At 38.7% G+C, this 25,821-nt stretch overlaps 2 protein-coding genes across 6 annotated transcripts in view; one reads left to right on the forward strand and one right to left on the reverse strand.

The window, feature by feature from the left end:
* Nucleotides 1-1,248: 1,248 nt before the first annotated feature.
* On the forward strand, nucleotides 1,249-11,502 carry LOC112145803 (T-complex protein 11-like protein 1). The gene is made up of 10 exons (XM_024271267.2): nucleotides 1,249-1,577; nucleotides 2,527-2,617; nucleotides 2,719-2,848; nucleotides 2,933-3,053; nucleotides 4,844-5,064; nucleotides 6,085-6,221; nucleotides 7,446-7,600; nucleotides 8,517-8,698; nucleotides 10,000-10,172; nucleotides 10,377-11,502. Exons 2-10 carry the CDS (start codon nucleotides 2,539-2,541, stop codon nucleotides 10,607-10,609), a joined length of 1,431 nt encoding a protein of 476 aa, XP_024127035.1. The 5' UTR covers nucleotides 1,249-1,577; nucleotides 2,527-2,538; the 3' UTR covers nucleotides 10,610-11,502.
* anks1ab (ankyrin repeat and sterile alpha motif domain containing 1Ab) overlaps nucleotides 10,264-25,821 on the reverse strand; it is a 31,626-nt gene continuing 16,068 nt past the window's right edge. For 2 of the 5 annotated variants that reach the window (XR_002919139.2, XR_002919141.2), the window contains 9 exons: nucleotides 24,557-24,727; nucleotides 22,895-23,032; nucleotides 22,178-22,249; nucleotides 21,946-22,029; nucleotides 21,695-21,832; nucleotides 21,435-21,611; nucleotides 17,205-17,303; nucleotides 16,041-16,573; nucleotides 10,264-15,061 (listed from right to left, as the gene is read on the reverse strand). Coding sequence is in view for 2 of the 5 variants with exons in the window: in XM_024271264.2 (XP_024127032.1) it covers nucleotides 16,454-16,573; nucleotides 17,205-17,303; nucleotides 21,435-21,611; nucleotides 21,695-21,832; nucleotides 21,946-22,029; nucleotides 22,178-22,249; nucleotides 22,895-23,032; nucleotides 24,557-24,727 (999 nt within the window). In the remaining 3 variants the exon portion in view is untranslated. Of the gene's footprint in view, nucleotides 16,574-17,204; nucleotides 17,304-21,434; nucleotides 21,612-21,694; nucleotides 21,833-21,945; nucleotides 22,030-22,177; nucleotides 22,250-22,894; nucleotides 23,033-24,556; nucleotides 24,728-25,821 lie in introns of all 5 variants that reach the window. The other 3 variants (XR_002919142.2, XM_024271266.2, XM_024271264.2) reach the window with 3 other exon arrangements.

A 25,821-nucleotide genomic window follows, 5' to 3' on the forward strand; every position in this document is an offset into this window, starting at 1 on the left:
TGCCTGTATTTATGGAATCTGTTTGTATCACATTTTACAGTCATAAATAACTTGCTGAACAATTGTGTGGCTTTTTTTATCAATTTTTTTTATGCAAATCATCTTTTGATCCAGTTTAAAAGCATTCCCAGTGGTCTCTTAACTATGATTTTTAAGCAAAAAAAAAAAGAACTTTAAGAACATGTTTTCTGCAGAGCAGCAAGAGTTGATCAGAAATTCACCTCTTGAGTCGTGGGCAGGACTTGGTGCAGAGTAAGCCTGCCCTCAGTTCCCATCATCCTTTTGCTTACACTCTCCCACTAGCTTACAGCCTCTCACATACCCAAGCTAACGTTAGCGGTGCAACGAAATGGCAATTAACACTGGGGATATCCAACCGAACATTTTTGAGCCAAATGCCAGCTCAGACCAGAAAAACAAAGACGTACATGGATATTTTTGATGCATCAGAATGAAGCGTAGCAGGAAGCTTGTAGCTTCAGATTGTAGCAGCCAAATCACACCTAGAAACTTATTCCAACCATCTGCTCTTGATTCACGACCATTATAATAAAAAAAGAAATGTGGCTTTAATCTTATTTTCTATCCTCAATAACATGTTAAGAACACCAAAAACACAATTTTCATTGGAGTGAGTCTAGTGGGGTTTTTTGTGCAGGAATATGGGCTGCTTCTAATAAAACTGCATTAAGAAAAATAAATCAACCATTATATTCCCATTGTCTCTTGCGCAGACAACTCTCAGAGTAAGAGATACAGGATTATAAAGAGTTTTTTTTAGGCTTTACTGATGTAAAATTGCGACAATATCCCAAATGAAAGTTATAAGGATGTCTGAAATAATAGTGGCTGAAAAGTGATATAAAAATAAATCTTGCTTTTGTCTTTAAAGTCTAAAATAAATTAAATTTAGTAATGTATCATGAAGAACTACTGTTTTGTAGATTACCGCGAGTACCTGACTTTTTTGTCCATAGTTGCAAATGTAGTCACACTTTGTCAGTCGTGGAATATTCCAAATTATTCGCGTGTTTGCTAGAGTCTGACCGTGTCTATTGAACTGTGTTTTTGTTAGACATACGCACCTTTTCACAGGTAGACGATTCACACAACAGTTAAAAGAAGCCTCTATGCCTCATAACCACAATGAACGCAGCCGGGCTACAGTTTCTATTTTACAACCAGGAACTTACGCACGAGCCACGCCCATTGTTATGATTTGAGAATGGGCGAAACCAAAAGAAGATTATTTTAGTAGAGTTTTTAAACAACTATCTGATTATTGCTTACAGATTTGTTCCAAATTAATATTTTATCGGTTTTACACATTTTTTATGCATACTTTTTCGTACTTACTCATGTAAATGTAATATGAAATGCGCATTGTCTCCCCCCATGTGTGAAGTTTAATGGTTTCGCCCAGGTTTGAACTTGAACCAGATGTTTTTTCCCCTTTTGCTTTACGTTTAAATGGCAAATTAGTTGTTTGAAAGTCGGCGTCTGGTTTAATTTTCAGCTTAATGTCTTGCAATTTTCTGTTTTGCGAGTGAAATATTTATTCTCTTAACAAACTCTAGGTAAGTTGTTATCCTTTATAACCTATATTTCAAAGTAAGAGTAAAAATAAAGCATTGCTTCAATTTTTTTAAACATACAGCCCTGAGTGCAGCGGTTACATCGTCTCATTTATTCTCTTTTCTAAACTTTACGATACTATAAAAGAAAAAAAAATCACTGGTAAATTTACATTGATGGCAGTGTTTAAGTATGATTTTAAATTCCGTTTTCACCTGTCTTTTTTTTATTTCCCTGTACTCATTTTTATTATGTAATAAATGAAAATATTTTGTCTGTATTCCCTAATGTTTGCATTTATTTTCTATCGCTGTCATTTATATATCTATTTGGGGGCTGTAACTTTAGTCCCACGAATAAATGTATCTAAATATTGCTAATGATATCGTCAAATGATTGGACAAATATTTGTATCTCAAACGAGGACGCATCTACGGTGTGAACTTTTTACAGATTCTTTTAATTTTTTAATTTGTGCTGTTAAATTAGATTTTTAAATATTTGTTGTTTAGTCGAGAAAACGTGAAATAACTTAAAAAAACAAGTAGATTTCAATAACCCTCGCTGATTATAGCATTTTTTATGTTATAAAGTTGAAAATGTAAAATGTTTTATTGCCAAACTATGATGTAATGTTTATTTTTCACCACTATGGGGCGCATGTTTCGAGGGCAAAGACGTTACGTCATTACGTGGCGTTTAGTGTGAGTAGCTGTTTTGATTGGTGGATGGATTTTGCTGAAAAAACTAAAATCTTTATATATTTTATTTGTTTTTAATGAATATGTCAAAAAGTTAAAGACGATTATTGGGTCCGTAACCTTTTTTGTTTCTCTCAAGTTCATTCCTGAAGCTACAAAACTCAATAGAAAGTTTTACAATATGTTTTGGTGGAAAAAATAACAATTCTTCAATAGAGTGGACAGTTAATTAGAACATCTGTTGTCACAGACTGTTTCAGAAATGTCAAATCAGAGAGCAGAAGCCTCCAGCGACGCTCCAGCTGACCTCCCCTGTCTGGAAAAAATTGAGTCTCCCACAGGTATGAGGCTTTATTCCGGCTGCATTGTTTTAACAGAATTATTATCACGGAGCTGGTTTTAATTATCTGTTCATGTGTTCTCTCGCCGTCTGTGGTGTCAGGAAGTCCACCCACCACCTCATTATCCAGTTTAATGGAGCTGGAAAATTGTGTTTCCAACTTGAGCCTTGCTCATGAGATAGTGGTGAATGGAGACTTCTGCTTTGTACCAAGGAGCCCTCCCACCAACAGGCAAGAAACATTCCAACAATTTGTTTTGTTTTACATCCAAAGTGAAAAAGGAATAAAAATAGTTTTTTTTTCTTCTTTGTGCAGTCTTGAAGGAAGAGTGAAGGAGATTGTTCATCTGGCTTTTTGGGACAGTCTCCAGGAAGAGTTGAACCGTGATCCTCCAAACTACAACCATGCCGTTATTCTCCTGGAGGAGGTCAAAAGTGTGAGTCCATTAAACGATCTGCCGTTACTAGAAAATCTCAAAATATGTCCAATATTTTTTTATCAGTGTGGTGTTAAATAAGATGACCTTAATTTGTACTTTAATTATAATAATTAAAAACAGAAAAACACACCTACATTCTTGCCTAAAATTTTAATTATTTTTTTTTTGTATTTAAAAGGACATTTCAGGCTGAAATATGGCTAATTTTTTTTACGAAATAGTTCTTGTGTAAATGTCTGTAAAACAAGGCAATTAGTCAACTGTTTAACACCAGTGGCATCGCCAGTGAGGCTTAAACTCAAAAACATACTATAATGTTTCAAACGTTAACACGAGCAACTTAATTCTAGCAGATTTTAAGGACAATTAAAAAAATACAGTAAATGAAAGAACATAAACACTGGAGCTTCAGTGTTTAAAGGCTAATAAATATATGATTTTCTGCTCAAACTAAATAACTAAAACAAAAGTGTTTTCTTTACAATTGATAAGCAATAAACCAAGAGGAAAAAAAATAAGATGAGCCATGAATATGGAAATTTTACCCATTGAGTTTGCCCCCAATAGAGAAGAACCAAATGCTGCAGTTCAGTAAAAGACAGCAGGTTGCAAATTGTGTCAACATTGACTGTAGAAGAGAACTGGACAGAGTGAGTGTGACATCACCTGTTGAAAATGGTTTACATCTGTCTCCGACAATCTGAAGACAGTTCAGTTGCCAATTTTTTGCAATTCAAATGTTGCCATGTTAGAACCAGTGATTGGTCCAAGCCAGGATGAGTCAATGTTTTTTTATGGCAACCACTCTCACCAATCAGGGGTGACATTGTTGGAAGTCCACGCCCCTACCTATTACTGTAAGAGGGGGCTGCACAAAATCTATCAAACGTTTCAAACGTTCGACCACAAACTCTTATTGAGATATCTGATTGGTCAGTTTATAACTTGAAAAACTTTCACTACTGAAAATATGTGAAATAAAATTAGTAATAACAAGAACATGTTTAGAAAGGTATCAGAGAATGGTTATTCTGACATAGAGAATGACTAATAATTTTTTTTTTTGTCTATAAAAGTCTGTGGGAATTTGGATTCTTGGAACCAGCGAGTACTTCATGTTTGGAATGCGAAGGGGAGGAGTGACTCAGTCCAGTTCTCATATACAGTCAACGGGGTAGAACAAATATTTACAGCAGTGTCTGCTTTCAGGGATCATTCGATATGTATTGCTTTATCTATTCAGAATAACTCGAATGAGAGCTCGAACTTTTATATTATCTGGAGTGTGTCTTTATCTCCCACCCAATTGCCATTTTTTTGTGTTTTTTTTTTTTTTTTAAGTGAGCAGAGTAAACTCTGGTCTATATGCTGTCCTGCTTCAGGCTTTGTTTTCACTGTGTGGGAATCCTATGGGTGACATCAAAAAAAATCCCTCCAGTGTTGATGAATCTATGGTTGCAGCTCTATGTTAGACAGGCAGAATTAGAAAATCTCTGTGTAATTTGTCTGAGTTATTTTCAGAGCCCTTTTAGTAAAACTCTGGGAGGTCAGGGTTTGACAGTCAGACATGGTTAAGGCAGCATCATCCTGAAAGGATTTTGTTTCTGTGACAGAAGCTGGAGGTTAGGCAGTGCAGGGGGAAGCATCTAATTGTGAGATGTGTAATATTTCATAAATCTGAGTTGAAAAAAAAAAAACTGTTGAAAGAGTTAGAGAAGCTTTTGCAGGAAAAACAGCACAGTGAAATGTCAGATCCCAAACTTAAGCTAACACTTGTTTCCCGTCAGATGCTTGGCTCGCTGCTGCTACCCGGTCACATCAGGCTGCGGGCTCAGCTGGACGAGGTGTTGGACATGGAGCTGATCCGGCAGCAAGTCGAACACAATGCCCTGGACCTCCACAGACTGGCAGAATTCATCATTCACACGATGGCGTCTCTGTGTGCTCCTGTACGCGACCCAGAGGTCAGGGCTCTGCAGGACCTCAAGGGCCCCGTGGAGCTCCTGAGGTAAGAGATGGTGACGGCTGTCTAGAGCTTTTTCCAGAGTGTGCAGCCTTTTTTAAGCACTATTGATAACTCTTACACCAGGGGTGTGAACACTATGACACAAGGGGCCAAAATCCAAAACACACTTTAAGTCGCAGGCCAAACAGGAGAAACATTTATTGAACACTCTAAAACTACATTTTTTAAACTTTAAAACCATAACTTTTTAACATAATTATGAACTAGACATGTACCATTACCCACGATAAGGCTAGCGTGAATGCTGTAAGCTGAATTTAGCTGCTTCAGATGATATAGTGCAAATAGCTGAAGATGCTGAAATTGATAGCTAAAAACAATGAAGCTGATAGGCAGCTAAAATATTAGCTAAATGCCAAATTAGCCTTAAAAAACAAACAAAAAAGTAGCCAAAACAGCTAGCATGTAGCTAAAAATAGCTAAACTTCAAAATATCCAGAAAAATTGAAAAAAAGCCTAAATTAGTCAAAACAGCTAGCATGTCGTTTAAGTATTAGCTTAATTCTAAAAAAGCCTAAAAAGAAAAAAAAAAAAAAAACTGAATTAGCCAAAACAGCTAGCATGCAGCTAAAATAATAGCTAAACTCCAAAATGGTCAAAAAAATCTTAGTAAATGCCAAAATAGTCCAAAGAGCTAGGAGAATGCCAATTTGTAAAACTTTGAAACTGTAACTTCTAACATGATCATGAATGATAAAAAGACAGGAATATTATTCCAGAATAAATCAACTTAAACTTTAAATAACTTTCATTATTTTACTCTCAGTAAAAATATATTTTGTCAAAATTATACAAGTTAGGAATAAACACAAGATAACAACGGAACAGTAATACCAATAAAATAAAATGATCTGGAGGGCCAGATATAATTACCATGAGGGCCAGATCCGGCCCCCGGACCTTGACTTTGACACGTGTCTTACCCAAACTTGAAATGCCTGGTCTCATCAGCTCATCAGCTGATTGACGTGTGCAATAAAAAGATGGATTCCTTTCTTTTAGGGGCATTTTCCATGTCTTGGGCCTGATGAAAACCGACATGGTCAACTTCACCATCCGGAGCCTCAGACCTCACCTCATGCAGCAGGCCGTGCAGTATGAAAGAGCCAAATTCCAGCAGATCCTGGACAAGCATCCAGGTGATGAAGGATTTTGCCCTGAAGTTTGCAGCCCCCCTGATGCAGAAAGGGTTACTGGGGTAGATGATGTGATTGACTATATGTGCTGGTAATTACATTTCTGTGGATTCTAGTTAAACACAGGTTTGACCTCTGTCACTCTAAATCTCTTTTCCCCCCATTTTCGTCCTTCCATTCAGCCCGTCACTGAACTCTGACTCAGCCTGTCTGAGGAGAGCTGACTAATCAAAATCGCTGGCACAGCAGAGGCGCGGCTGCTGATGTGGTCCTGTTCGCTGGCACGCTCAATATCCAATCCAGACTTTATAACAGCAGACATGGTCTTATTTTTAAACCTAGAAGCACTTAGACTCTACATTAGCAAATTAATTTGTGGAGAAAGAAACGCTGTTTGTTTTTATCTTAACCATTTTCTGTATTTAACAGATAAGAGGCATGAAAACAATAAAACACATTTTTTTTTTGTTTTTATAAACATAAAAAAATGTGTGGATTAACATGGGCCCATAGTTTCACCAAATTCAAATAATAATTTACTGATGGACTCATGTAAGTATCGCCAAATGAAATATCACAATATATCACCAAATGATTTTTTCCCTACACCCCTAACATTTATCTTTCTTTTTTCTCGCCAATTTTTCTCGCGATAGCATCTACTACCTAGTTACCACAAGAATTTTTTTTTTTTTTGTGATAATGACATAATTTTTTCATAATAATAACATCTACTATCTAGTGATACCAATACTATGAGATTGTATTTCTCATTAGCATGAATAAAAGAAAATGGGATTTTCATTGATAATTACCATATATGCACCTCTCATGTATTATTCTGTAACCATGTAGACGGCTCGGTCCCCTCATCCGTCATTAATGAAGTTAACATTAATAACCAGAGGATCACTGAACTGCAGCCGCCTGCACAGCTGCAGCCGGGCCAACCACTTCTTCAAAGGACGATAACTAATTTGGATGTTGTTTATGACCGACATCAGTACAATCTCTGCCTATGCTCAATTCAAGTTATCCCTGATAAACTGATCAGTTCTGATCATCTTCTTGGAGCCAGCAGATACTTCCTATTTGGAACACCAGGGAGGTGTCACTCAGTCCCGTTCTCGTATAGTTTAATGGTTCAACTATACAGTGGGTCTACCAGTGAGACTCATCATGTATATTCATTCACAACTGCTTAAATAACTCCCCTGTATATTTTAGCTTCTTTAGAAAACACCACCGCTTGGCTTCAGGCTGCAGCATCAGAGGAAAGTCCCGCCACGGACAGCCGGGGTCCCCTCAGTCCCACCGCCGTCCTTAACCGAGCTTACACGCTTCTGCTCCGCTGGGACCCGCAGGACCAGAAATACCCTGAGGTTAGCAGTTGGCTGGAAAATTACACCTGTCCACACCTTGCAATATGCTGCACAATGCTTGATGTATCATGGGGGAACATTGGGCGGCGCGCTGCTCTGCTCCTCACCTTGGTGCGCAGTAAAGCGTATGACAACCTATTAGAGGTCCTGCTGAGTAGCAGCTGCAGACCTCTTAATCACAAGTCTGAGGAAACTAAACAGTAGTTGATAACAAGTGCTATGTTTTTATCTAAACATTAAAAACCCACTCCATCCTTTGATTTGTTTTTAACTATTTTGAATTATAATTACGCCATTTATAGGCAAAATCAGAAACATGGTTTGTAGAACATACTTGTGCAGAGTATCAGTAGCTCAGTAAAAATTCGGAGTTGTGGGGGGGACAATTGGTCCCCATTTCCCATGATCCTCTGCTAGCCCCATACAACCACAACCCTGCATTATTGCTGCAACAAAAATGTTGAGTAATATTGGAGCTTTCCAGGCGTACAGTTTTAAGTCAGATGGTAACTCAGACAACACAAGCAAAGACGTCCATGGATCTACAAGTGGGGAGCGCGGAGCTTGTGGCCTGCTCAGGGTTTTTGCAACGCCACGACTACAATTTTTTTGTCTGCTCCTGGTTCACCATGATTTGAATAAAGAAATACAATTTTGAGATTAATTTTCTTAATTTAAATCCTCTTTCGTGAGGAAAAATAACAAAACATGTTTAAAATGCAATTTTCATCAGAGTGGGTCTTGAAACTGGTTTTCTGCTTGTAGCTAAAAATAAATACTATAAAACATCCAGGTGAGGATAAATATCAACAAATTTTCTTTCACTATAGTTTTGTATTTCAATTATTTCTGTTTTCAGATCTACATTTTCTCTTTCTGACTATCCTAAAAACAAGGCTTTGTCTTCCCCGTGCAGACTGTGCTGATGGACCGAGCACGTTTGGACCTTTTGAGCCAACAGCTCCAGCTGCTGGTCCTTGAAGCGTCTGTGCTGCTCTTGACCTGCACTCTGTTTCAGGGCTCCGTGCCTTTCCCGCAAGGGTTTGTAGGTAAACTCAGGCAGTCTGTCACTGCCCTGCTGGAGGGCAGTCACACCAGGTAAGAGGGGGGACACGGTGATGCATGTACCGGCTGTCACGGAGAACCAGTGCTGTTTGAGAGGGACACCGGCGGAGGTGACAGGAGGGAGCTAGCTTGTCAGGAAGGATCCAGCTAACCTCATTCTTTCTGCTCAGGAGAGACTTGTCATGATAAGTGTGTTCAAAGCCTGCCAACATGCAATTAAATCCAAGCCAAGCTTCTTCTATTATTCATTTAGTAATCTAAATGGAGTAAAATACTCAGAAGTAAGAAAATATGCACACAGCCCTGAACCCAACACATTAACTTGTGAGTGGTTTCTATTTTCATTCTGGTTGAAGAATAGGAGGCGGAAAGCTAAAATGACCTCTCAGTTTTATCTTGGAAGCAGACTGGATTAGAAATGCAGTCCTGACAAGAAACCTACAGTAAAGCCCCTCAAAGTTGCATCAAGATCTTAAATATATTTCACAAAAGTGCTGTTTTCTTCTGAGTCAATTGATGGAGCAGCAAAATAAAAGTAAGATATTAAAAAAAATTACCAATTTGGTAAAGGAGGATAGTTGTATCCTGCAAACAACTTAATGAAAATGCTCAAAACAATACACAACAGTGTACAACTGACTGTCAGAGCAGCAAAAAAGTGTAGTTACTATGATAACATTTACCAAAAAAAGTGGTTTTGTTTTTCATGTCGAATCAAATCACTTCTCTTGGTGCTCCTTTCATTTAATGATCTGAGAAAACATTGCTCAACATATGTTAAGTAAATTAAGCTCAAAATGGCATTTCTGGGTATTTTTAAATTCTAAATGATGTGAATCAGGAGCAGATGAAAAAAAGCCGTTGGAAAAAGCTTGTCGTTGTGACTTAGAAGCTACTACAGCAAACCACAAGCTAGACTAGATCAATTAACATCTCCATTTTCCTTGTCTGATATGGTTAAAAACTGAACAGCTCGCCATTTTTTAAGCACCAGTAATGTTAGATTGGGGTTGTGACGGGCTGTAAGCTAGCGGGACACAGTGTAATCAGATGGATGTCGGGAAGTAAGGGCAGGCTTACTCTCCGGGTCTGCCCACAACTCAGAGAGGGAAATTTCTGGTGCACTTTTGCTGCTCTATAGAAACTATATCCTTGAAAACGACAAACTTTTGGCCAAAAACGACAATCGTAACTAAAAGACCACTGGGAATGATTTGAAAATAGATCAACATAAGATTGGAGAGGGATTTTATCGCTGGAGCTCTTGTTGGGATTAATTAAGCCTTCTTAATTAAATGTTTAAATTTGTCTCATGGTTCATTCTGGTGCTCCAGGGAAGCTGACCTGAAGAAGGCCTTGCTGGGAGTCGGGGAGAAAGTACTGCAGCAGGTGACTGAGGCTGTGAGCGCCCAGGGAGCAGGAGCACTGCCTCTGGAGAGCCAGGATCTGCTGAGAGGACAGATATCTGACCTGTGGAGGGACAACAATCCTGTTCGGACACTTATCGGTCAGCCCTGAATCCAGAAGTCGGTTTTTGTGGTTAAGATGATCTGTGCTGCAGAAAATGAAGATGATTGATTCAAGAAAAAAAGCACAAATTTAGCTTTTCTTTTATAATGTGGGAACTAACATTCTTCATGATCATACATTTCCATGGTAAGCTGCTGAAAGACACGAACTTGTCTCCATCTTTCCCTCCTTTTTAATGTAGGAGAAAGGGTTCAGGGCTTCCTCCTGGGTGTGCTGCGGGGCGGCCCGGCTAAAAGGAGTCCAGAGCTGTCTTTCCCCCTCGGGCTTCTGAGTGCTGAGCTAGCAGAGCTGGGAACGGCCTTTGGGCGAATCATCCACTTCAACAGAGCAGTATTCGGTCCCTTCTACGCTCCCATCCTCAGGAAGCTGCTGCTGCTGCCAGGAGAGGCTGAAACCGGGGAGGACTCTCGCTAACTTGACCCAAAAATAAAAAAAAGTCATTCGTGTGACTTGAACATAGGTCGCACCAGATGGATTAAAATGTAAATACGGTTGCTTAGAGGTAGGGGCGGAGCTAGGAGATTTTATATGATCACAAATGAAAGGATATAATTTAAGGGAGTCAAAGTTTCTTTAAAAATATTGCTTTTGTTGTTTTTGCAACATTTATTAATCTTTGAAATATTCACACACCAAGCTTTTTGGTGGGGGTTACTGACCCCCTCATGCCCCCCTGCAGCTCCGCCCCTGCTCAGTTACCAGACTCAAGATAGGAAAAGAGGCAGCTGAACTTGTAGTCCTTCTGTTGTTTAATTGACATTTACAGTCTCCAGAAACAGAATACTTTCTTTGATGTCAGGACTATAGAAAAGTCCTCATGAAAGTATAAGGCAGTTACTGAATATTTATTATAGCACATGTAAATCACAAATCTGTGTACACAAAACAAACTAGGACTGTGCAGTAGAAAGAAACAGTCACGTTTAGTGAGAACAAAACCAAGTATTGTTGGGGGGGCTGGGGACTGAACCAAAGAAAATATGCAGGGGGGGGTTGTAAAGTGGACTATATTATGCTTTCAAATGTAGCTGGGTGTCTTTATGGTTTATGCAGATTTACAAAATGCACTTTTTTTGTTTGAGCATTTAAAACTACCAAAGATGTAAATAAAATATATATATATATGTTTTTGGTACTGTTGGGGATGATAAGACAATTGTGTTTCAATTGCAAATAAATATCAAGATAATTCATTTACACTCAAACATTACAGAGAACATTTGAAAATAAAAGCATCAAGAATTGAAGGTTAAGAGGTTGAATGACAACTATAACAGGACACACCAAGAATAGGTTGAGAGAAAAGGGAAAAAACAATTATCAGCTGACGACTTATCACTTCCAGCTTCTGAAAAAATCGTTAGAAATCCATTTAAATATGATCCGATTGTTCCATTTTTTTTTTTGTCTTTTGGGGGTGAGAAACATTTCTTTTAGGTATATTTATTCATACTCATGTTCACAATGCAGATAACAGGCAAGATAATCCAAATTCATGTTCTAAGGAAGCAGTTCAACACAATTTGTTTTCATTCAGCGTTCAAATAATAATTCAAAAAACTTTAGTAGCTCTTGTCGATTTATCCACCACAGAGAACTTTCTTTGTTTGCAGAGTTTTTGCTGCATTAATAGTCTGATTGTAGCTTACATTTCAGTTTAAATATTTATAAGTATACATACAAAAATAGGATGCAGTATATATATATATATATTTATATATATAAAAATTCTGAAATGAACTCAATTTGAAGTATTCATGTAAAGACGATTGACTTTTTCTGTCAGTTTAGTGAACGGATGTCAGTGTGTCGGATCATTCTAACACAAACCAATAGAGTTCCATGATTACATCTGTTAGCAGGTATATGTGCATCATCTTTAAATAAAACACACACACTGGTGGATACTTGTAGCTATAAAAAAGCACTTCTAAGGGAGTATTATAATGTTAGTTTCAAGGATTGTATCCACACAGTGAGTCACCACATGCAATAAATTAAAATCTGTCAGTGATCCTTAAATTCTGAGACGCCAGTCCAAACAAAACAGATCAAAAGTTATCGGGAAAAGTCAAAAATGTCTTACAGGAGCCCTTTTTGATACTCGATGGGCATTTTATTTGTTTTCAAATATGTTTTTAATCCGTTCCAAAATCAAAAATACACACTTTAATACAGTTAGTATAGCACAGGAGAAGGAAATAAAACCCTTAAATAGTTAAATAAACAAATATTAGTGTGGTGAATCATCAAAGATAATATCCCTTTGTGCCACCTCTACCTTTTATTCCAATCATAAATCAAGCTGGGGGTGACAGTGAAACTGACACGATGTGTTTTTTAAAGAACAGCAGGAATTCAGATGCTCGACTCCGGCTTGACGCCAATAAAGCAAATGAGAGACAATAACTGGGCTAATCGTTTGTTTAGATTAGGAGTTGCACCACCCACCCTTTTTTCAGCAGGGGAATCATTGAATGTACAACTGTACAATTATTCCCATTGTTCTTCTGTCACTTTTCATTTGTAGCAGCTGCTGTAATGCTTTGTTTTCTTGACTACTGGGTTGCATAAAGAAAATCAGAACTGACAACAGAACTCCAGAGGGACTCTTTTTTCTCTATTCTTTTTTTTACTATTTAGTGTCATTACTATAATATTGCTTTAAATTTTGAGACATTATCACACTTTTTTAGTGACAAACCATAACATGTTTACAACCATAGGCAAAGTGATGAATGCTGGTACAGTCTTTTCATTTGATAAACCGTCACTAAATCTCACTCTTTGCCCTGAATGAGAGAAATGGTCTATATATTTAATGGATTACAGTGCTCTACATTTATTAAACCTACATGGCAAGATCAAAAATTCACAGGAAATACACATGGCCCATTTTGGCTGACCTTTCTCGGAGTCGGGGGTCATTTCAGGGGCAGTGGAGGTGCGTGGAGCTTTTGCGCGGTGAAACGTAAATAGTGCCGGCTGCACCTTGCGCAGGCTTACCTCTCTGTTTCTCCCGCTACTGCTTTGCTCTGCTCATTATTAACTCAACCCACCCAAAACACACTTGCATCGGCTGCTCTCCTTCAACTCACAGCTTGGTATCCGGAAGCTTGAACGCTGGGGCGAGCTACACGGGGAAAACAACCCACGTTAAGAACATTTGCTTCATGCACAGCCGCATCATGCCACCAAAACTTGCTTCAAATAACTGTTCATTAAAGTGTAATGCACTTTTTTAAAAAATATATTAAGCATCCATACTGGAGCAGGTTGTCCTGGTAACACACAGAATGGAAGAACAGATGTGACAAAAACTTTGGGGCGACATGGAGGGATGAGGGTGAATCACTGCATTTGCATGTAAACAGAGAAGATAAAGGAAAAAAAAAAAAGCAAATGGAAGATGAGTGAGAAGAGGCTAGGAGCCGCGACAGTGCACACAAAGACTGCTCAGGCCGAGTGCATCAGAGGGGACAAAACACAGAAACGCTGCCAACATGCATCATCGGTGGAAGCTAACGAAAACAGTCAGAACAGAGTGGCAATGACACAGCCACAGTACCACACATGGAGCGGCCACATCTAAACAGTCGGTCCCTCAGACACACCGCCTTCGGAGAGGCCCTCAATCCCTCGCCTTCCCCAGCAGCACACAGAAACAGCCATGTAACAGTCCAAACTTCAATGGGGGACAGACACGAACAATGCACACATAGGCAGGAAGTGCACACGCAGGTATGTGTCGACTCCACAAGCACATTTTCAGTCACAGTGCAGAAGAGAAAACTTTAAAAAATTGTGGCATAATCCCAGCATAACAAATCCATTCCATCAAACCAGAACGACAGTCACATTTGGCTCTGTTGGTGCGGTGGAATTCAATTTTTCACCACCATTTATTTGCAAGTGACAAGACCTTACGTGTAATAGTTCTAAATTAGAGTGATATGGATACCTACCAGTGTATTCATAATACGATGCAATGTCAGGAAATGGTTCTGGGGGCACACTTGATTAGAGAGAAGTCATCATGAAGTGAAAGTTACAAATAAAGTGACCTATGGAAGCTGTGTTTGTTGGCCTCATTTGATTATCTTGATTTTTGTTCCCTGTTTTTTGCCTCAAAAATATCGGGACTCTTCACGATCGGTTCTTCTGGAGGGTTTCAGTTTGGCCCTGCCTATCAAAAAAGTATCACAAAACTCACTAAATCCTACTTTCACTGTACGAAAACAACGTTTTAAAAGGGATAGTGCTATATTCTCAACACAGTGCTTTTCCTCACTTTTTTTTTTTTTTTTTTTAATGGAGAAGTTCTGGGATTCTTTGACTTGCAGGCTCTCGGTGCTACCGTTAATGCTGACAGGCACTGGGCAGAACAAGGCCAGAGCAAAGACTCATCCTGACAAACCGGTACCACCACTGGACAAACGTCCTCCCAGCCAGTCACAGTCAATTTAATATTCTAAAAAAAATCAGAAGTGTAGTCTTTTGTGTGTGCGTGTGTGTTCTGATGTCTCTTACAAACAGGTCAGAGGCGTGCAGTTGTTCGGTGGAAGGGCGAGGGATAGGAGGTCAGTTACAGGTTAACTGTCATGACGTAAGGCTGTTGTCCTCGATAAAATGTAGGAAAGTTGTCCTCCTGTGTTGTGTACAAGCGCTCAGTTCTTGGTCTGCTTTGAGTTTAGACATCGGTGATCAACTCGTGATTTACTTTACAAATGAGTAGAAAAACTGGTTGTCTGCTGCATGTTGCTGTTTTGTCTTTCACAGACTAACTGTCCATCTTGCATCCCATGCTATCAAAGCAGCCTCCCCATAGTGGCTCACAGTGGTAGATGCCTGGTAAGACAGGAAAGGCTACAAACGGAGAAAGAAAAAAAAATCATGTCTTGAAGCAAAACAACTGAAAAGATTTTAAAAGTAAAAAAATATATTCATAAATCACAGTTTTTCCTTGAACAAATGTTCTGTCAGTGACAGAGGGGTCTGTTAATGAGATCAACTTTGTGAGAACACGGATAAGAAGCACATTAGTTAACATAATAACCTACAACGAAGGACATTTGTGTGGAAAAGTAAAAGGTTTGTCTTTGATTTGTTTAAGACAAATATCACAAAAGCTGCCAAACTTTAAAGCTGATTTTTGTTGCTGGAAATCCACATATTTGACAGTTTTACAAGTGGAATTCTGGATTCATTTGGTTTTCTGGAGATAAATTAAAAATCTCACTAAAATTGACTGTCAAAATAAGGATGATAGTTTTGTTTGTTAGCTTGAGAGTTTGTGAAACAGTTTTAATAACTTCAGAGCTTTGGGGCGACGTTTGATGATGCGTGTCCAATAGTTTGGGTAATTACTCGTTGATATATTTATCCTGAAAAGAGTAATTATTCGGCAAACAGGAAAAACGGCTGTTTATTAAGTTTCATCAATTTATCGAATCTGGCACATTTTGAATGAAATGGACAAATATTAGCCACATAGATGCTTTTTATGTCAGATTATTCTGTCCAGGATTCAACATTTTCTGAAAAGTCTGAGAGGTTCATTAGAAATTATCAGTAAAATAGTTGTTTTAACTTCTTATCATTGTTCCCACAAAAGCCTTTGCAAAAAAATAAAATAAACACATCTCAAAATGTCAAGTTGTTCACTTTACAGCACATTTAAACAAGCAGACCCCTCCTGTATTACATAACAACTATTTTAATTTTTTTAGTATTTACTGGAAACTTGCAAAATAAAAAAAGAACATGGTTAGTATTAACTGTTGAAAATATAATTTAAATAATAAAAAAGCATGAGTTAAAAGAGGAAGAATAATAAAGATGCAACCTTGGGGAGCTATCGGGGATTTGGAGGCAGATGCAAGTTGTAAGGAAGAGAAGGAAGAGGAAGTTTGGCTGAAAAAGCAGGGCCACTGTAAACACGATCAGTCCGGGACCATCCGTTTCAGGGCTCCATCAGTGGTTGCAGCAGGCGAAGGAGGCTGCCAGGGGTGTCGGGGGAGCTTGAAGGAGGGGCCATGGGGGTGTTTGCAACAGCAGGTAGGAGGTTGATGTGGGTTGCTGGGCAGGGCAAAGGAGGGTGCAGGAGTAGGCAGTCCTGAGGGATGCTTTACCATCACAGTGAGAAGGCACGGGGCTCGCATGTACATCTGTGTGTGTTTTTGTGTCAAAAAGCCGGATTCGAGGGGAGAGGAAACTACGAAGAGGTGCAGTGAGGGAACTGCAGTGAGGATCCGGCCCTCAGAATATGGTGGTCTCGTACTTGGTGCTGACGGGACGCCTGCTGTAGTCCCGGTGATCGCAGAGCCAGGTGGTGCTGCCCAAGGACTGCATGTCTGCGTCCATCTCCAGGGGGTCGATCTGCCAGGGGGGGAAGGAGGGAGCAGGGCGTGAGTCGTGCGGCAGTGGAGGCCATCACGCCACACTGACAAGTCCTCAGCTCACACATGTGCATGTGGATGAGAGATACAGTCCAGTGATCACGTTACAATCACAGACACTGAGGCCACTCAAGAGATGACGTTTGGCGACAGGAACACGCAGCAGCACACCAGAAAACATGCTCGTTCGTAGCTCAAACGCAATGTCTATTCTACACCAGGAAGTGTTCTGCATTTGTAAATCTAAACCTACAAGAAAATATATTGGAGAAACACTGACACAGAACACAGAAAAGAGTCTAAAACCATCCAGCAGACAACTCCAGCCACCACAGTTTAAAACCTCATTGAAACAGTCAGTAAAAACCATCATTCACATTGCAAAACTCCCTCATCCCTGAATGTGTTAAACCACAAAGCTCCAGCTAATTAGTCTAAACTGTGAGATGAAGATGAGCAAAATGAAACTGATGGGGGAAATGTTTTTATGGTCAAAAATATCAAAAGTGTGCACAGCCGCGTCCCGGCAACAGGGGGAAGAAGAACTGAGGAAAGATTTGGAGATGAAGCAGATGCATGGTGACTGTGTAAAGGAAAAGAAAAAGAAGGACCTGGATTCCAGGGCTAACAGAGTGCAACGGGAGGAAGGAAGGGCGGTGGGTAGTACACGTGTGACAGTGACAGCAGCGGCATTCGAGCAGAGGTGCACCCTGGGAAGCAGGAGGACCGAGAAGACAAGAACAAAGACATGTTAAAAATAAGAGGAGGAGGCTCAGAGCATTTCATGGTGCTGAGTGACGAAAACCAGCAGCAGCAGCAATTCATCCCTTGTGTGCTTTTTTATTTTTACTGGCTGCTTACTGGACTTTTCTTGTGAAGTTGCTTTGTAGCTGCAGATGTGAAATTCTAGACATGCTGAAGACATGTGCATGTGGTTCTGTAGGGATGGAGATTTAAAAAGGTGAAGAAGTGTACCTGATTTTTAAAGGCATGCTTTTTTTTTGCTAACATAGAAAAAAGCTTTAAAAATAACTACCATTATCAGTTGTATCTATAATTTTTTTTCCTGAAATAATTGTATTACACCATTTCCTTCTTTGTTCCATGACTGATTTCCTCTCAAATGATTGTGCCTCAGATCCGCCGTCTTCTCATCTCGCCGAGGTGACCTACATTTAATTTTGGTCGTTTCGCGCCACAGTTCGGCTGCTTTTGTATCTCCGAAGCCTTTCTGTCTTTTTCAGGTCATCTACAATTGCACTCCTGCCAAAATTACCCAAGATGTTATTACATTTGACAAGCACACTTAGTCATCACCATAACAGCCTTTTCTAATTACTTCACAACAAAAAGTAAGAGTGTCATGGAGAAATACAAGGATTGCATGGACTCTTTTTGCTTTTATGAATGCTGCATGGATCATCTGCTCTTGCAGGAGCTGATTTTTTTTTTTCTCCTCTCAGCTTTCCATTTTTGTCACTTTGAAGTTGGTAAAGAAGAAATCTGCAGACCTGCCATGTGAGAACAGACAAACAGATGTGTTGAACTGTAATTGGATAAGAAAGCCCTCAACAGATGGTAAATATCTCCTTGGGGAGAATGTGAGAGGAAAGCGTTTCCTTCAGTTAAAGGCTTTCATGTGTCAGAACAACATGGATCATTTAAGTCTTCAGGAAAAACCTGTACTATATCACTATTTTAAAACAAAGCCAAATTAGGTTTGGTTCATTGAGGTTTGTGGGGATTCAGTGATGCACAGGTTGGTGTAGTTGCCTGCCAGGGGGGAGATCAGTCCACATGTTGAAATGTCACTGGGTAAAACACTGAACTGATACTTTTACTACCAGTTACGACTTTTACTATTTGTAATACAAACGTGGGATTGCAATAAAAAAAAATAACACAAAAATCTTTTCTTTCACTTTTATGTTCTTATTGCAGTATTTGAAATAATGTGGCATCTCTGGACCAAAATTCAAGCACGCTTCAGCCGTCAGACATGAGGTTTTGATATAAGGGCTGAAAAACACTTTACCTTACAACTACTAAAAGTACTTTTTTTTCTTCTTTTTGTGGTGTGTAGTTCTTGGGGTTATTTGTAACTTTTCAGAAGGATAATATTGAATAACAATGCTGGATTCACTAATGCAAAGGTGACCAAACGTTTTGTATAGGGACAGATTTGTGGAGGCGAAAAGACCTGCAATCTTCATAATACCAGTAAATGCAAATAACATTTAATGTTATCATAACATTGAGTGCAAGTTAACTATTTACTGAAATTATATTGTCATTTCTTCACATAAAACATAAATACATCTAAATAAATGTTAATCAAAATCACTGTTAATTTCATACAAAAAAAAAACAGAAATAAAAATAATGAGTAGTCAAAAAAAAACATTAGACGTTACATTATTAACAATTAAATGTTAACTGTAAAGTTCTACATTTTAATCATTGGAACAGGCAATTTAGACTAATAGTTTTCTTATTTAGAATTGTTTTTGATCACAGAAACAAATAAATCTGTTCTTATTTATCCTTTAAAGCACCACTCCAATCATATTTTGATCTTTTGTAAACGTGTTCCCAGTGGTCTTTTAATTATGGTTATACTGTTTTGAGGCAACAAAAAAAAAAAGTTTTCTTGGACAAAGTTTCAGCAGAGCGGCAGAAATTTGCCTGTGAGTTGTGGGCGGGACTGTTTGCGAGTCCCACCCAGAGAAGTAAGCCTGAGAAGTAAGCCTTCACTGATATCCCATCATCCCTTTGTTTACACTTTCTCACTGCATCCAGTACAACTGTGGTGCTGCCGCACTCACACAGCATCCAGTCCGGTTCGGCCTCTCTGGTGCTTTGAATTAGTTTTGTTGGCTTCAAATTTTGGCCGCATGCTGAAGGAAGCTGGAGCACTATTTTGTGAAATTGGGCCAAAGGAAACAACCTAAACTGGAAATCATGCGAGCGAGTATACATTTTTCAAAATAAAACCTATTTTCCACTGCACTCTTTTTCACCATGGTGTAAACATTACGTCATTTCTTCTAAGACCGGGTCACACAGTGTGTGGTAGAGCGTCATATGGATCATGTAACACCATGGACGACGAGGGACTGATCACAGAGGTCCAGAGCCTGCGTGAGTTCAGTCTTCCAAGTTTGGCCCGTGACAGCAGCAGGACCGCAGCTATCTGTAGCCAGTGTGAGTCATCTGCCGTAGATGACTCACCAGAGTGGGACTGGATGGAGTGTGAGTCCAGGGTCCCACTAGCTTACAGCCCCTTACAACCTCAAGCTAACATTAGCGATGCAACAATAATATTAAAGCGATTCATCCGTACAGTTTTGCGCCAGATGCCAGCTCAGACAAGGAAAATGAAGATTTACATGGATCTAATTGTCTACAAGTGGATCCATCAGAATAGAGCGGAGCAGGAAGACTTTAGTCCGCCCATTTCACTTGCTGGGTCACAAAAGAGAGCTTATTTAAATGTCATTTTTTAATCTGTTCCTGATAGATCCAAATTTGAATAAAGAAATACTCAGAAATACAGTTTTAATCCTAAATTATTTCATATATGTCTTCCATCATGAGAAAAATGCCACAAGAACATGCTAAAAACACCAAAAACAAGATTTTCAATGGAATGGGTCTCTAGGACTCAGAAGTTCAAGTAGCCACAAGTTGTTGCCACACGTTTACAAGGTCACATATTATTCATTTTATGACAGGACTCTGACAGGACACTTGAATGCGGGCTGCATTTGGCCACACTTTGGACATGCCATTGCTACTGACTTCTATGCTGTCAGTAAATGGAAGCAACAGTTTATATTCTAAGATCTCTGCTGATGTCTCCTCTTTCTTGCAGTGTGCTATCACACAAAAAAACTGCCAAATGGCTATTAACTTGTTAGCAATCAGTTAATTAAATGCACTTGACTGCTAGCTAACCCCCTACTTTATAGTGAGCAGTAAAGGTATTTAGCTCGTTTGCAGATTTCTATAATTAAAAAAAAGTCTTTAAGTCCATTGAAAACAACAAGTTAATGCATCATGTGTTAGGACGAGGTGTATTTGCAGAATTTTCAAAGCTGTGGAGCCGCTGACTTTTATGTTCTAACCTGATGGATTCACAGACTTTGTCTTTTTCATGACTCAACACTTTTTTAAGCAATAAAAACTCATGAAGGCAAATTGCAGATTACAGAAATCCATCCTCCTCTCATTTCACTCAAACACCAAGTCAAGCTCATTATGCATCTCGCTGATCTCTTCATATATTATCCTTACTGACAGGTAGTAAAGCAAAATGATTTGTGGATCTGCATGAGCATGTGGTCCAGCAGTATTCAAACTCTCAGTGGTGCAGCCCGCTCAGGTGACGGCAATCACTTAATACTTATTATATTCCCCCTGAGAGGTCAATACATCAATGTGTCACCGAGAGTCTACGTGAACACTTAATGCAGCGGGTGGGTCCAACCGGGAGGGCTGATCCCCCCACAAAACTCCCAGAAGAAATCAATCATCTGCCTGTAAGCAGCAAATAAAACTTCTCATTCATCACTTTCACATATGCAGAAATGGAAAATCATCCCTGACTGGAGCAACTCTCTGAGCTGTGGAGCAAGCTGGAAGCAAAGTAATGACTCATCTTCTTTGCACCCCCCAACACCACACACAGAGGAGTTGTACATTGGGGTTTGAGCAAGAGTCTGTTAGATGGTTTATGTGGTTTCCTGAATTATAACTACAACTCCATCTGCCTGCCCTTTGTTTATCTTTCTAACCGCTTTAGCGATTCAACATGTAGACTGCATTTCAGAGATACTCACCGCCGATCTTCGCATGCTGCTCCAGGATTGAGACATTGGACGGCTGGCTTTAGTTTCTACGAATTCGGAGCCTAGAGATGATGGGGGCACATATTGTCTCGCCCTGGACTGAACCGCCATTTGGTAGGCCACCTCAAATGCTTGTCCCAGTGTTAAGATAATCTCATAGGTCTGGGTCTGAGCACAGAGACAAAAAAGATTTGTGGATCAAAACAACCAGCAGAAAAGGTTTGGTTTGGCCAAAAGGTTACTTGACCCACCACTTCCACAGTGCTGAAGACGTGGCAAAAGTGGTGACCACTCTTCTGATCCTTGGTGATGTATGCGAACGTGCAGAGGTCATCTGGGTCTTGAGCAGCACATGAAATGTTCCTGATCTCATGCTCTGCAACTATGGTCTGATGGAGACAGCAGGAGAGTGAGTCTTGGGGTAGAAAACAGCCACACAACTACTAATATCTTGGTTGAATACTTAATTTAATCCATGCAAACAACCATAAAGTTTCTGCACCTTTGTGGCTGCATCAATAAACTTGACCCCTCGATAGGTAATAGACAGTATGACCACTGGACCCTTTTTTGAATCCTTTGATTTCTGGAACAGACATGGTGATACAACTAAAATATGTACAGTTATGTTCATTTTTGAACTATAGGCATGTTTGTGCTCTGTAATCTTTTCATTAAAGCTAAATTGAACCCAGCTCTTTTGTTCTTCAAAGGTCAAACTCAGAGGTACATACCCTAATTTTAGCACAAGCATCTTGAGTGGACTCAATCCCTCGCAGATCCCTGATTATCAATGATCCTAGATACTAAAAAGAAGAACAAAAAATAATTCATCACCATCAGTGTACATGCAGACATTGAAGTAAAACAATCAGAAAAGAAATCTAGGAGTGTATTCAGACTGGACACGTTTAGTTTGCTCCAAGTGAATCAGAGTTCGATTCTCTGATTATCTGTAACAAATTTTATGTTTGAATGCGCCCAAGGGGACCCTGGTCCGAGATGAAGAACCACTTTCTCACTCATTTTTCAAGGTGGTCTCAGTTAGTTTCAATTTGGACTGAGCTCCAGTTTGCTATGAGTTCTCAGTCTGAATAAGCTCAGTGCTCGGAGTGGAACAACTGGGCCAAAACGGCCACCGTAGAATGAGACACTGCAAAGTCATTGAAATTTGGTTGGATGAATGCAGGCTCATTAAAACAACTTTTACTGTCTTCGTCGTCTCCTTAGTAACCGCCTTGCAGCATGATATTTCAGTACACAAACCAATTTGACCACAGAAAACATTTCATATATTTTTCTGTTACACTGATGTCACTATGGGTTCTTATGGGCTAAATACAGACCAAACACAAGGTTCAAGATTGGGTCTGGATCAAGTGAAGCAGATTTGGTCCAGTGGGAATCCACCCCCAAAAAAGGCATGAATGTGGAAAAAATATATATCTTACTGTTGCCTCATAGCCACAGGAGTCCAAGATGAGTTTCTCCGGCTGGTGATGCCAGGCAGAAACCGTGGCATACGTGGCAGAGTGGTTTGTCTGGCGAAAATTCAATCTAGACTCTTTGTGCCGATCGCCGTGTCTGTCCTGCACAGGTCAGAAGATTTCAACGGTAAAAAATGATCAAAAATAAAACTTCGGACTCTTTTTGTTTTCATATATTAAGATCTATAACAGCTGCCTTATAAACATGACGTCTCTGTAAAATACAGTATCCATGACTGCTCTGTATTAGTGTGGAAGTTTCTGAGCTCTGTTTGCTCAGCACTTTCTGTTGACTCACTTTTGAGGCTTATAAATATTCATGCATGTTAGGCCTTTAGGCCATCGTGAGAAGTGCTTCGCTTTTTTTTTATAAATCACATGTCACAATAAAATGTACATACGATCATAACACACTAAAGTTGTAGAGTAACATATTGATTAATAGTGTCACGCACCCCTAAGCTGTGTAACGCTGCCTGGTTTTGTGGATGTTTTCTGTGTTTTGTCTTTAGCCTCAGTGAGTCAGATGCTCAGCATGCTTGAGCCTCAGCTTGACCTTTAGTAAATGGTCAAATTTGATCACAGAGTTATTCTTGGTTCAGCTAGGCTAAACTAAATTGATGACATCAGAAAAGATCAACATGAGCTTTGGGGAAGGACAATAATTCAGCCCTTTTTTTGTTGCATATAGTAGTAAAATAATAATAATAATAAAACAAATTTACAAGAAGAAGGTTTTTTTATTATTATTATTTTTTATTTTATTTTATTTTAAAAAATTGCATAACTTCATTTCAGTTTTGACAGATCACTATAATCACATATTTTGAATTGTTCGTTTACATATTGTTATATAACTGAGCTTGAAAGAGTTCAGCCAAACTGGCACACTTTGAGGGCTATATGTCACTGAGCTTCGACACCTCACAGCATCCAACAAATGTTTGCCAGAATTCCTATTTCTAATGTGTATTTTGCTTTTATATCGTTAACTTATTAAAAGTATATAAAATAACTTGCAAATATGCCAATCATAGCTCCATTGTATTAAAATGTAGTGTTCAAGTGTATGAGAAGGGCTTGTGACCTTTGAAAATAATGTGTGCCTGATTGTAGCCAGAACGGTGATAGACCAGAGGCACAACTGTTGCTGAGTCTTTGCCATGTTCCTGTAATTCTAAATGTAGGGGTCTGAATAAAAGGTGTTGCTAATTTATACATACATGTATATAAATTAAATGCATATTTATTTAAATGTATAATATATAAGTTAAATATATATTTTTATAAATATATAAACATTATATATGTATATTGTACATACTGGTATATATATATATATATATATATATATATATATATATATTATATATTTCTTTTTTTCTTCATTATCTCTCTGAACTGCAGAAAACAAAAAAATCTGTTGTTAATTTTAAACCATATTCATTTGATTGGATAAAACATGACTTTACAACCCTGTTTGGCCCCCCTGCCAAGACTTTTGCCCTCACAACATGAACCCAAGTTTCAGTTTTGCAGTTATTTGATTTGACATTAGTCTATGGTTGCTGTTTTTTTTTTCTTTTATTCCTGACACAGTGTCAAGTGGCGGAAAACAGAACGTACCACAGAGCGCGGCCTCTCATTATAAGATCGCAGAGATATGCTACAGTCTTGGTCCGCTCCTCTCCGCCTCCGGTCAGATTCAGACAAGGGGAGAAGCGTGTCCATGGAGCGACTGGTGTAGGGGTCCATCTGGCTGAGAGGAGATGTGGTCTGGGACAGGAGGTCATGGAACTGCCAAAACACACACAGATACACAGATTAATGGTGTGATAGTGTTATCTATGTGTGGACTACTTTCGCTGATTTATATCAGATTTTAATCCTGGATTAAAGAATCTGTTTTATTGGAAAATCTTTATTGTTTCCAGGCTTTTAATCAGTCTGTATTTAACTGCTTTAAGCAATAAAGTAACAGCACTTAAAAGTTTAATTACAAAAGTTTTACATAAACTTTAGAAATAATTTTTTGCCAATAGAATGCGACGTTGGTACAAAGAACTTAAAAAAATTAATTAAGAGAACCTTTTTTCTAACTTTGTGCTACTTTTAGGACAGTTTGCTTAACAAAGCCACCTATATATACTTAAATAACTTAAGGGTTCCACTGCCTGCTACTATTAATCCAAAGGTTTTGAGACTAAAATTGGGGGAAACAAAAATGCAGTTTCTGGACACATTTTTGTAAGAACTTGTTGACATTTTGGATTGGTGTATATAAAGGCTAAGCAGTGCCGGACTTGTAATTGTGACCCTTTGGCATATGTCATATGGCACATTGACACCATGTTTCTGTAACTCAATAGTTGCAGGGAGGCCGCCAGTGCGGCACCTGAAAGTGTGGATTTAATAAAAACAAGTCTGACCTTTTTGCGTTTCCTTGTATTCTTGATGGGGATTTAGTTATTTTTTGGGTGGTATGGAAACAAGTTACATTCTTTGTCTTTAAAAATTGAACCAATTTAAATTAGTAACATTTTATAATACAGTACCTTTTATTTACATTAGTTAATGCATATTAAGCATATTTAACTATTAAATAAAACGCTAACAGACACTTATGCATTGATTTACATTTCTAAGTGTATTATTTTGAGCGTTTGTTAGTAGTTAATGATTATTTATTACTCAACCCTACTTAATGCAACCCATTAATAAAAGTTTCCCTATGTCATTGTTTAGCATTATGTATGCATCAACAACATATTACACGTATTTCATAGTTAAATAATGCCTAAATATTCATTAAATAACGTTAATAAAGGGTACCTTATTATAAAGTGTTACCAAAATATTTTATAACAGTTTTCTTTCATTCTTTTTAACTT

This window comes from Oryzias melastigma, linkage group LG5 (assembly GCF_002922805.2).
Source record: "Oryzias melastigma strain HK-1 linkage group LG5, ASM292280v2, whole genome shotgun sequence".
Taxonomy (NCBI): Eukaryota; Metazoa; Chordata; class Actinopteri; order Beloniformes; family Adrianichthyidae; genus Oryzias; species Oryzias melastigma.

Bases quoted from the DNA above. Each gene is read 5' to 3' on its own strand.
- LOC112145803 (XM_024271267.2), top strand. From the start codon at position 2,539: ATGTCAAATCAGAGAGCAGAAGCCTCCAGCGACGCTCCAGCTGACCTC. The intron at 6,222-7,445 runs GTGATGAAGGAT...TGTATATTTTAG, and splicing joins GATCCTGGACAAGCATCCAG to CTTCTTTAGAAAACACCACC. The intron at 8,699-9,999 runs GTAAGAGGGGGG...CTGGTGCTCCAG, and splicing joins CTGGAGGGCAGTCACACCAG to GGAAGCTGACCTGAAGAAGG.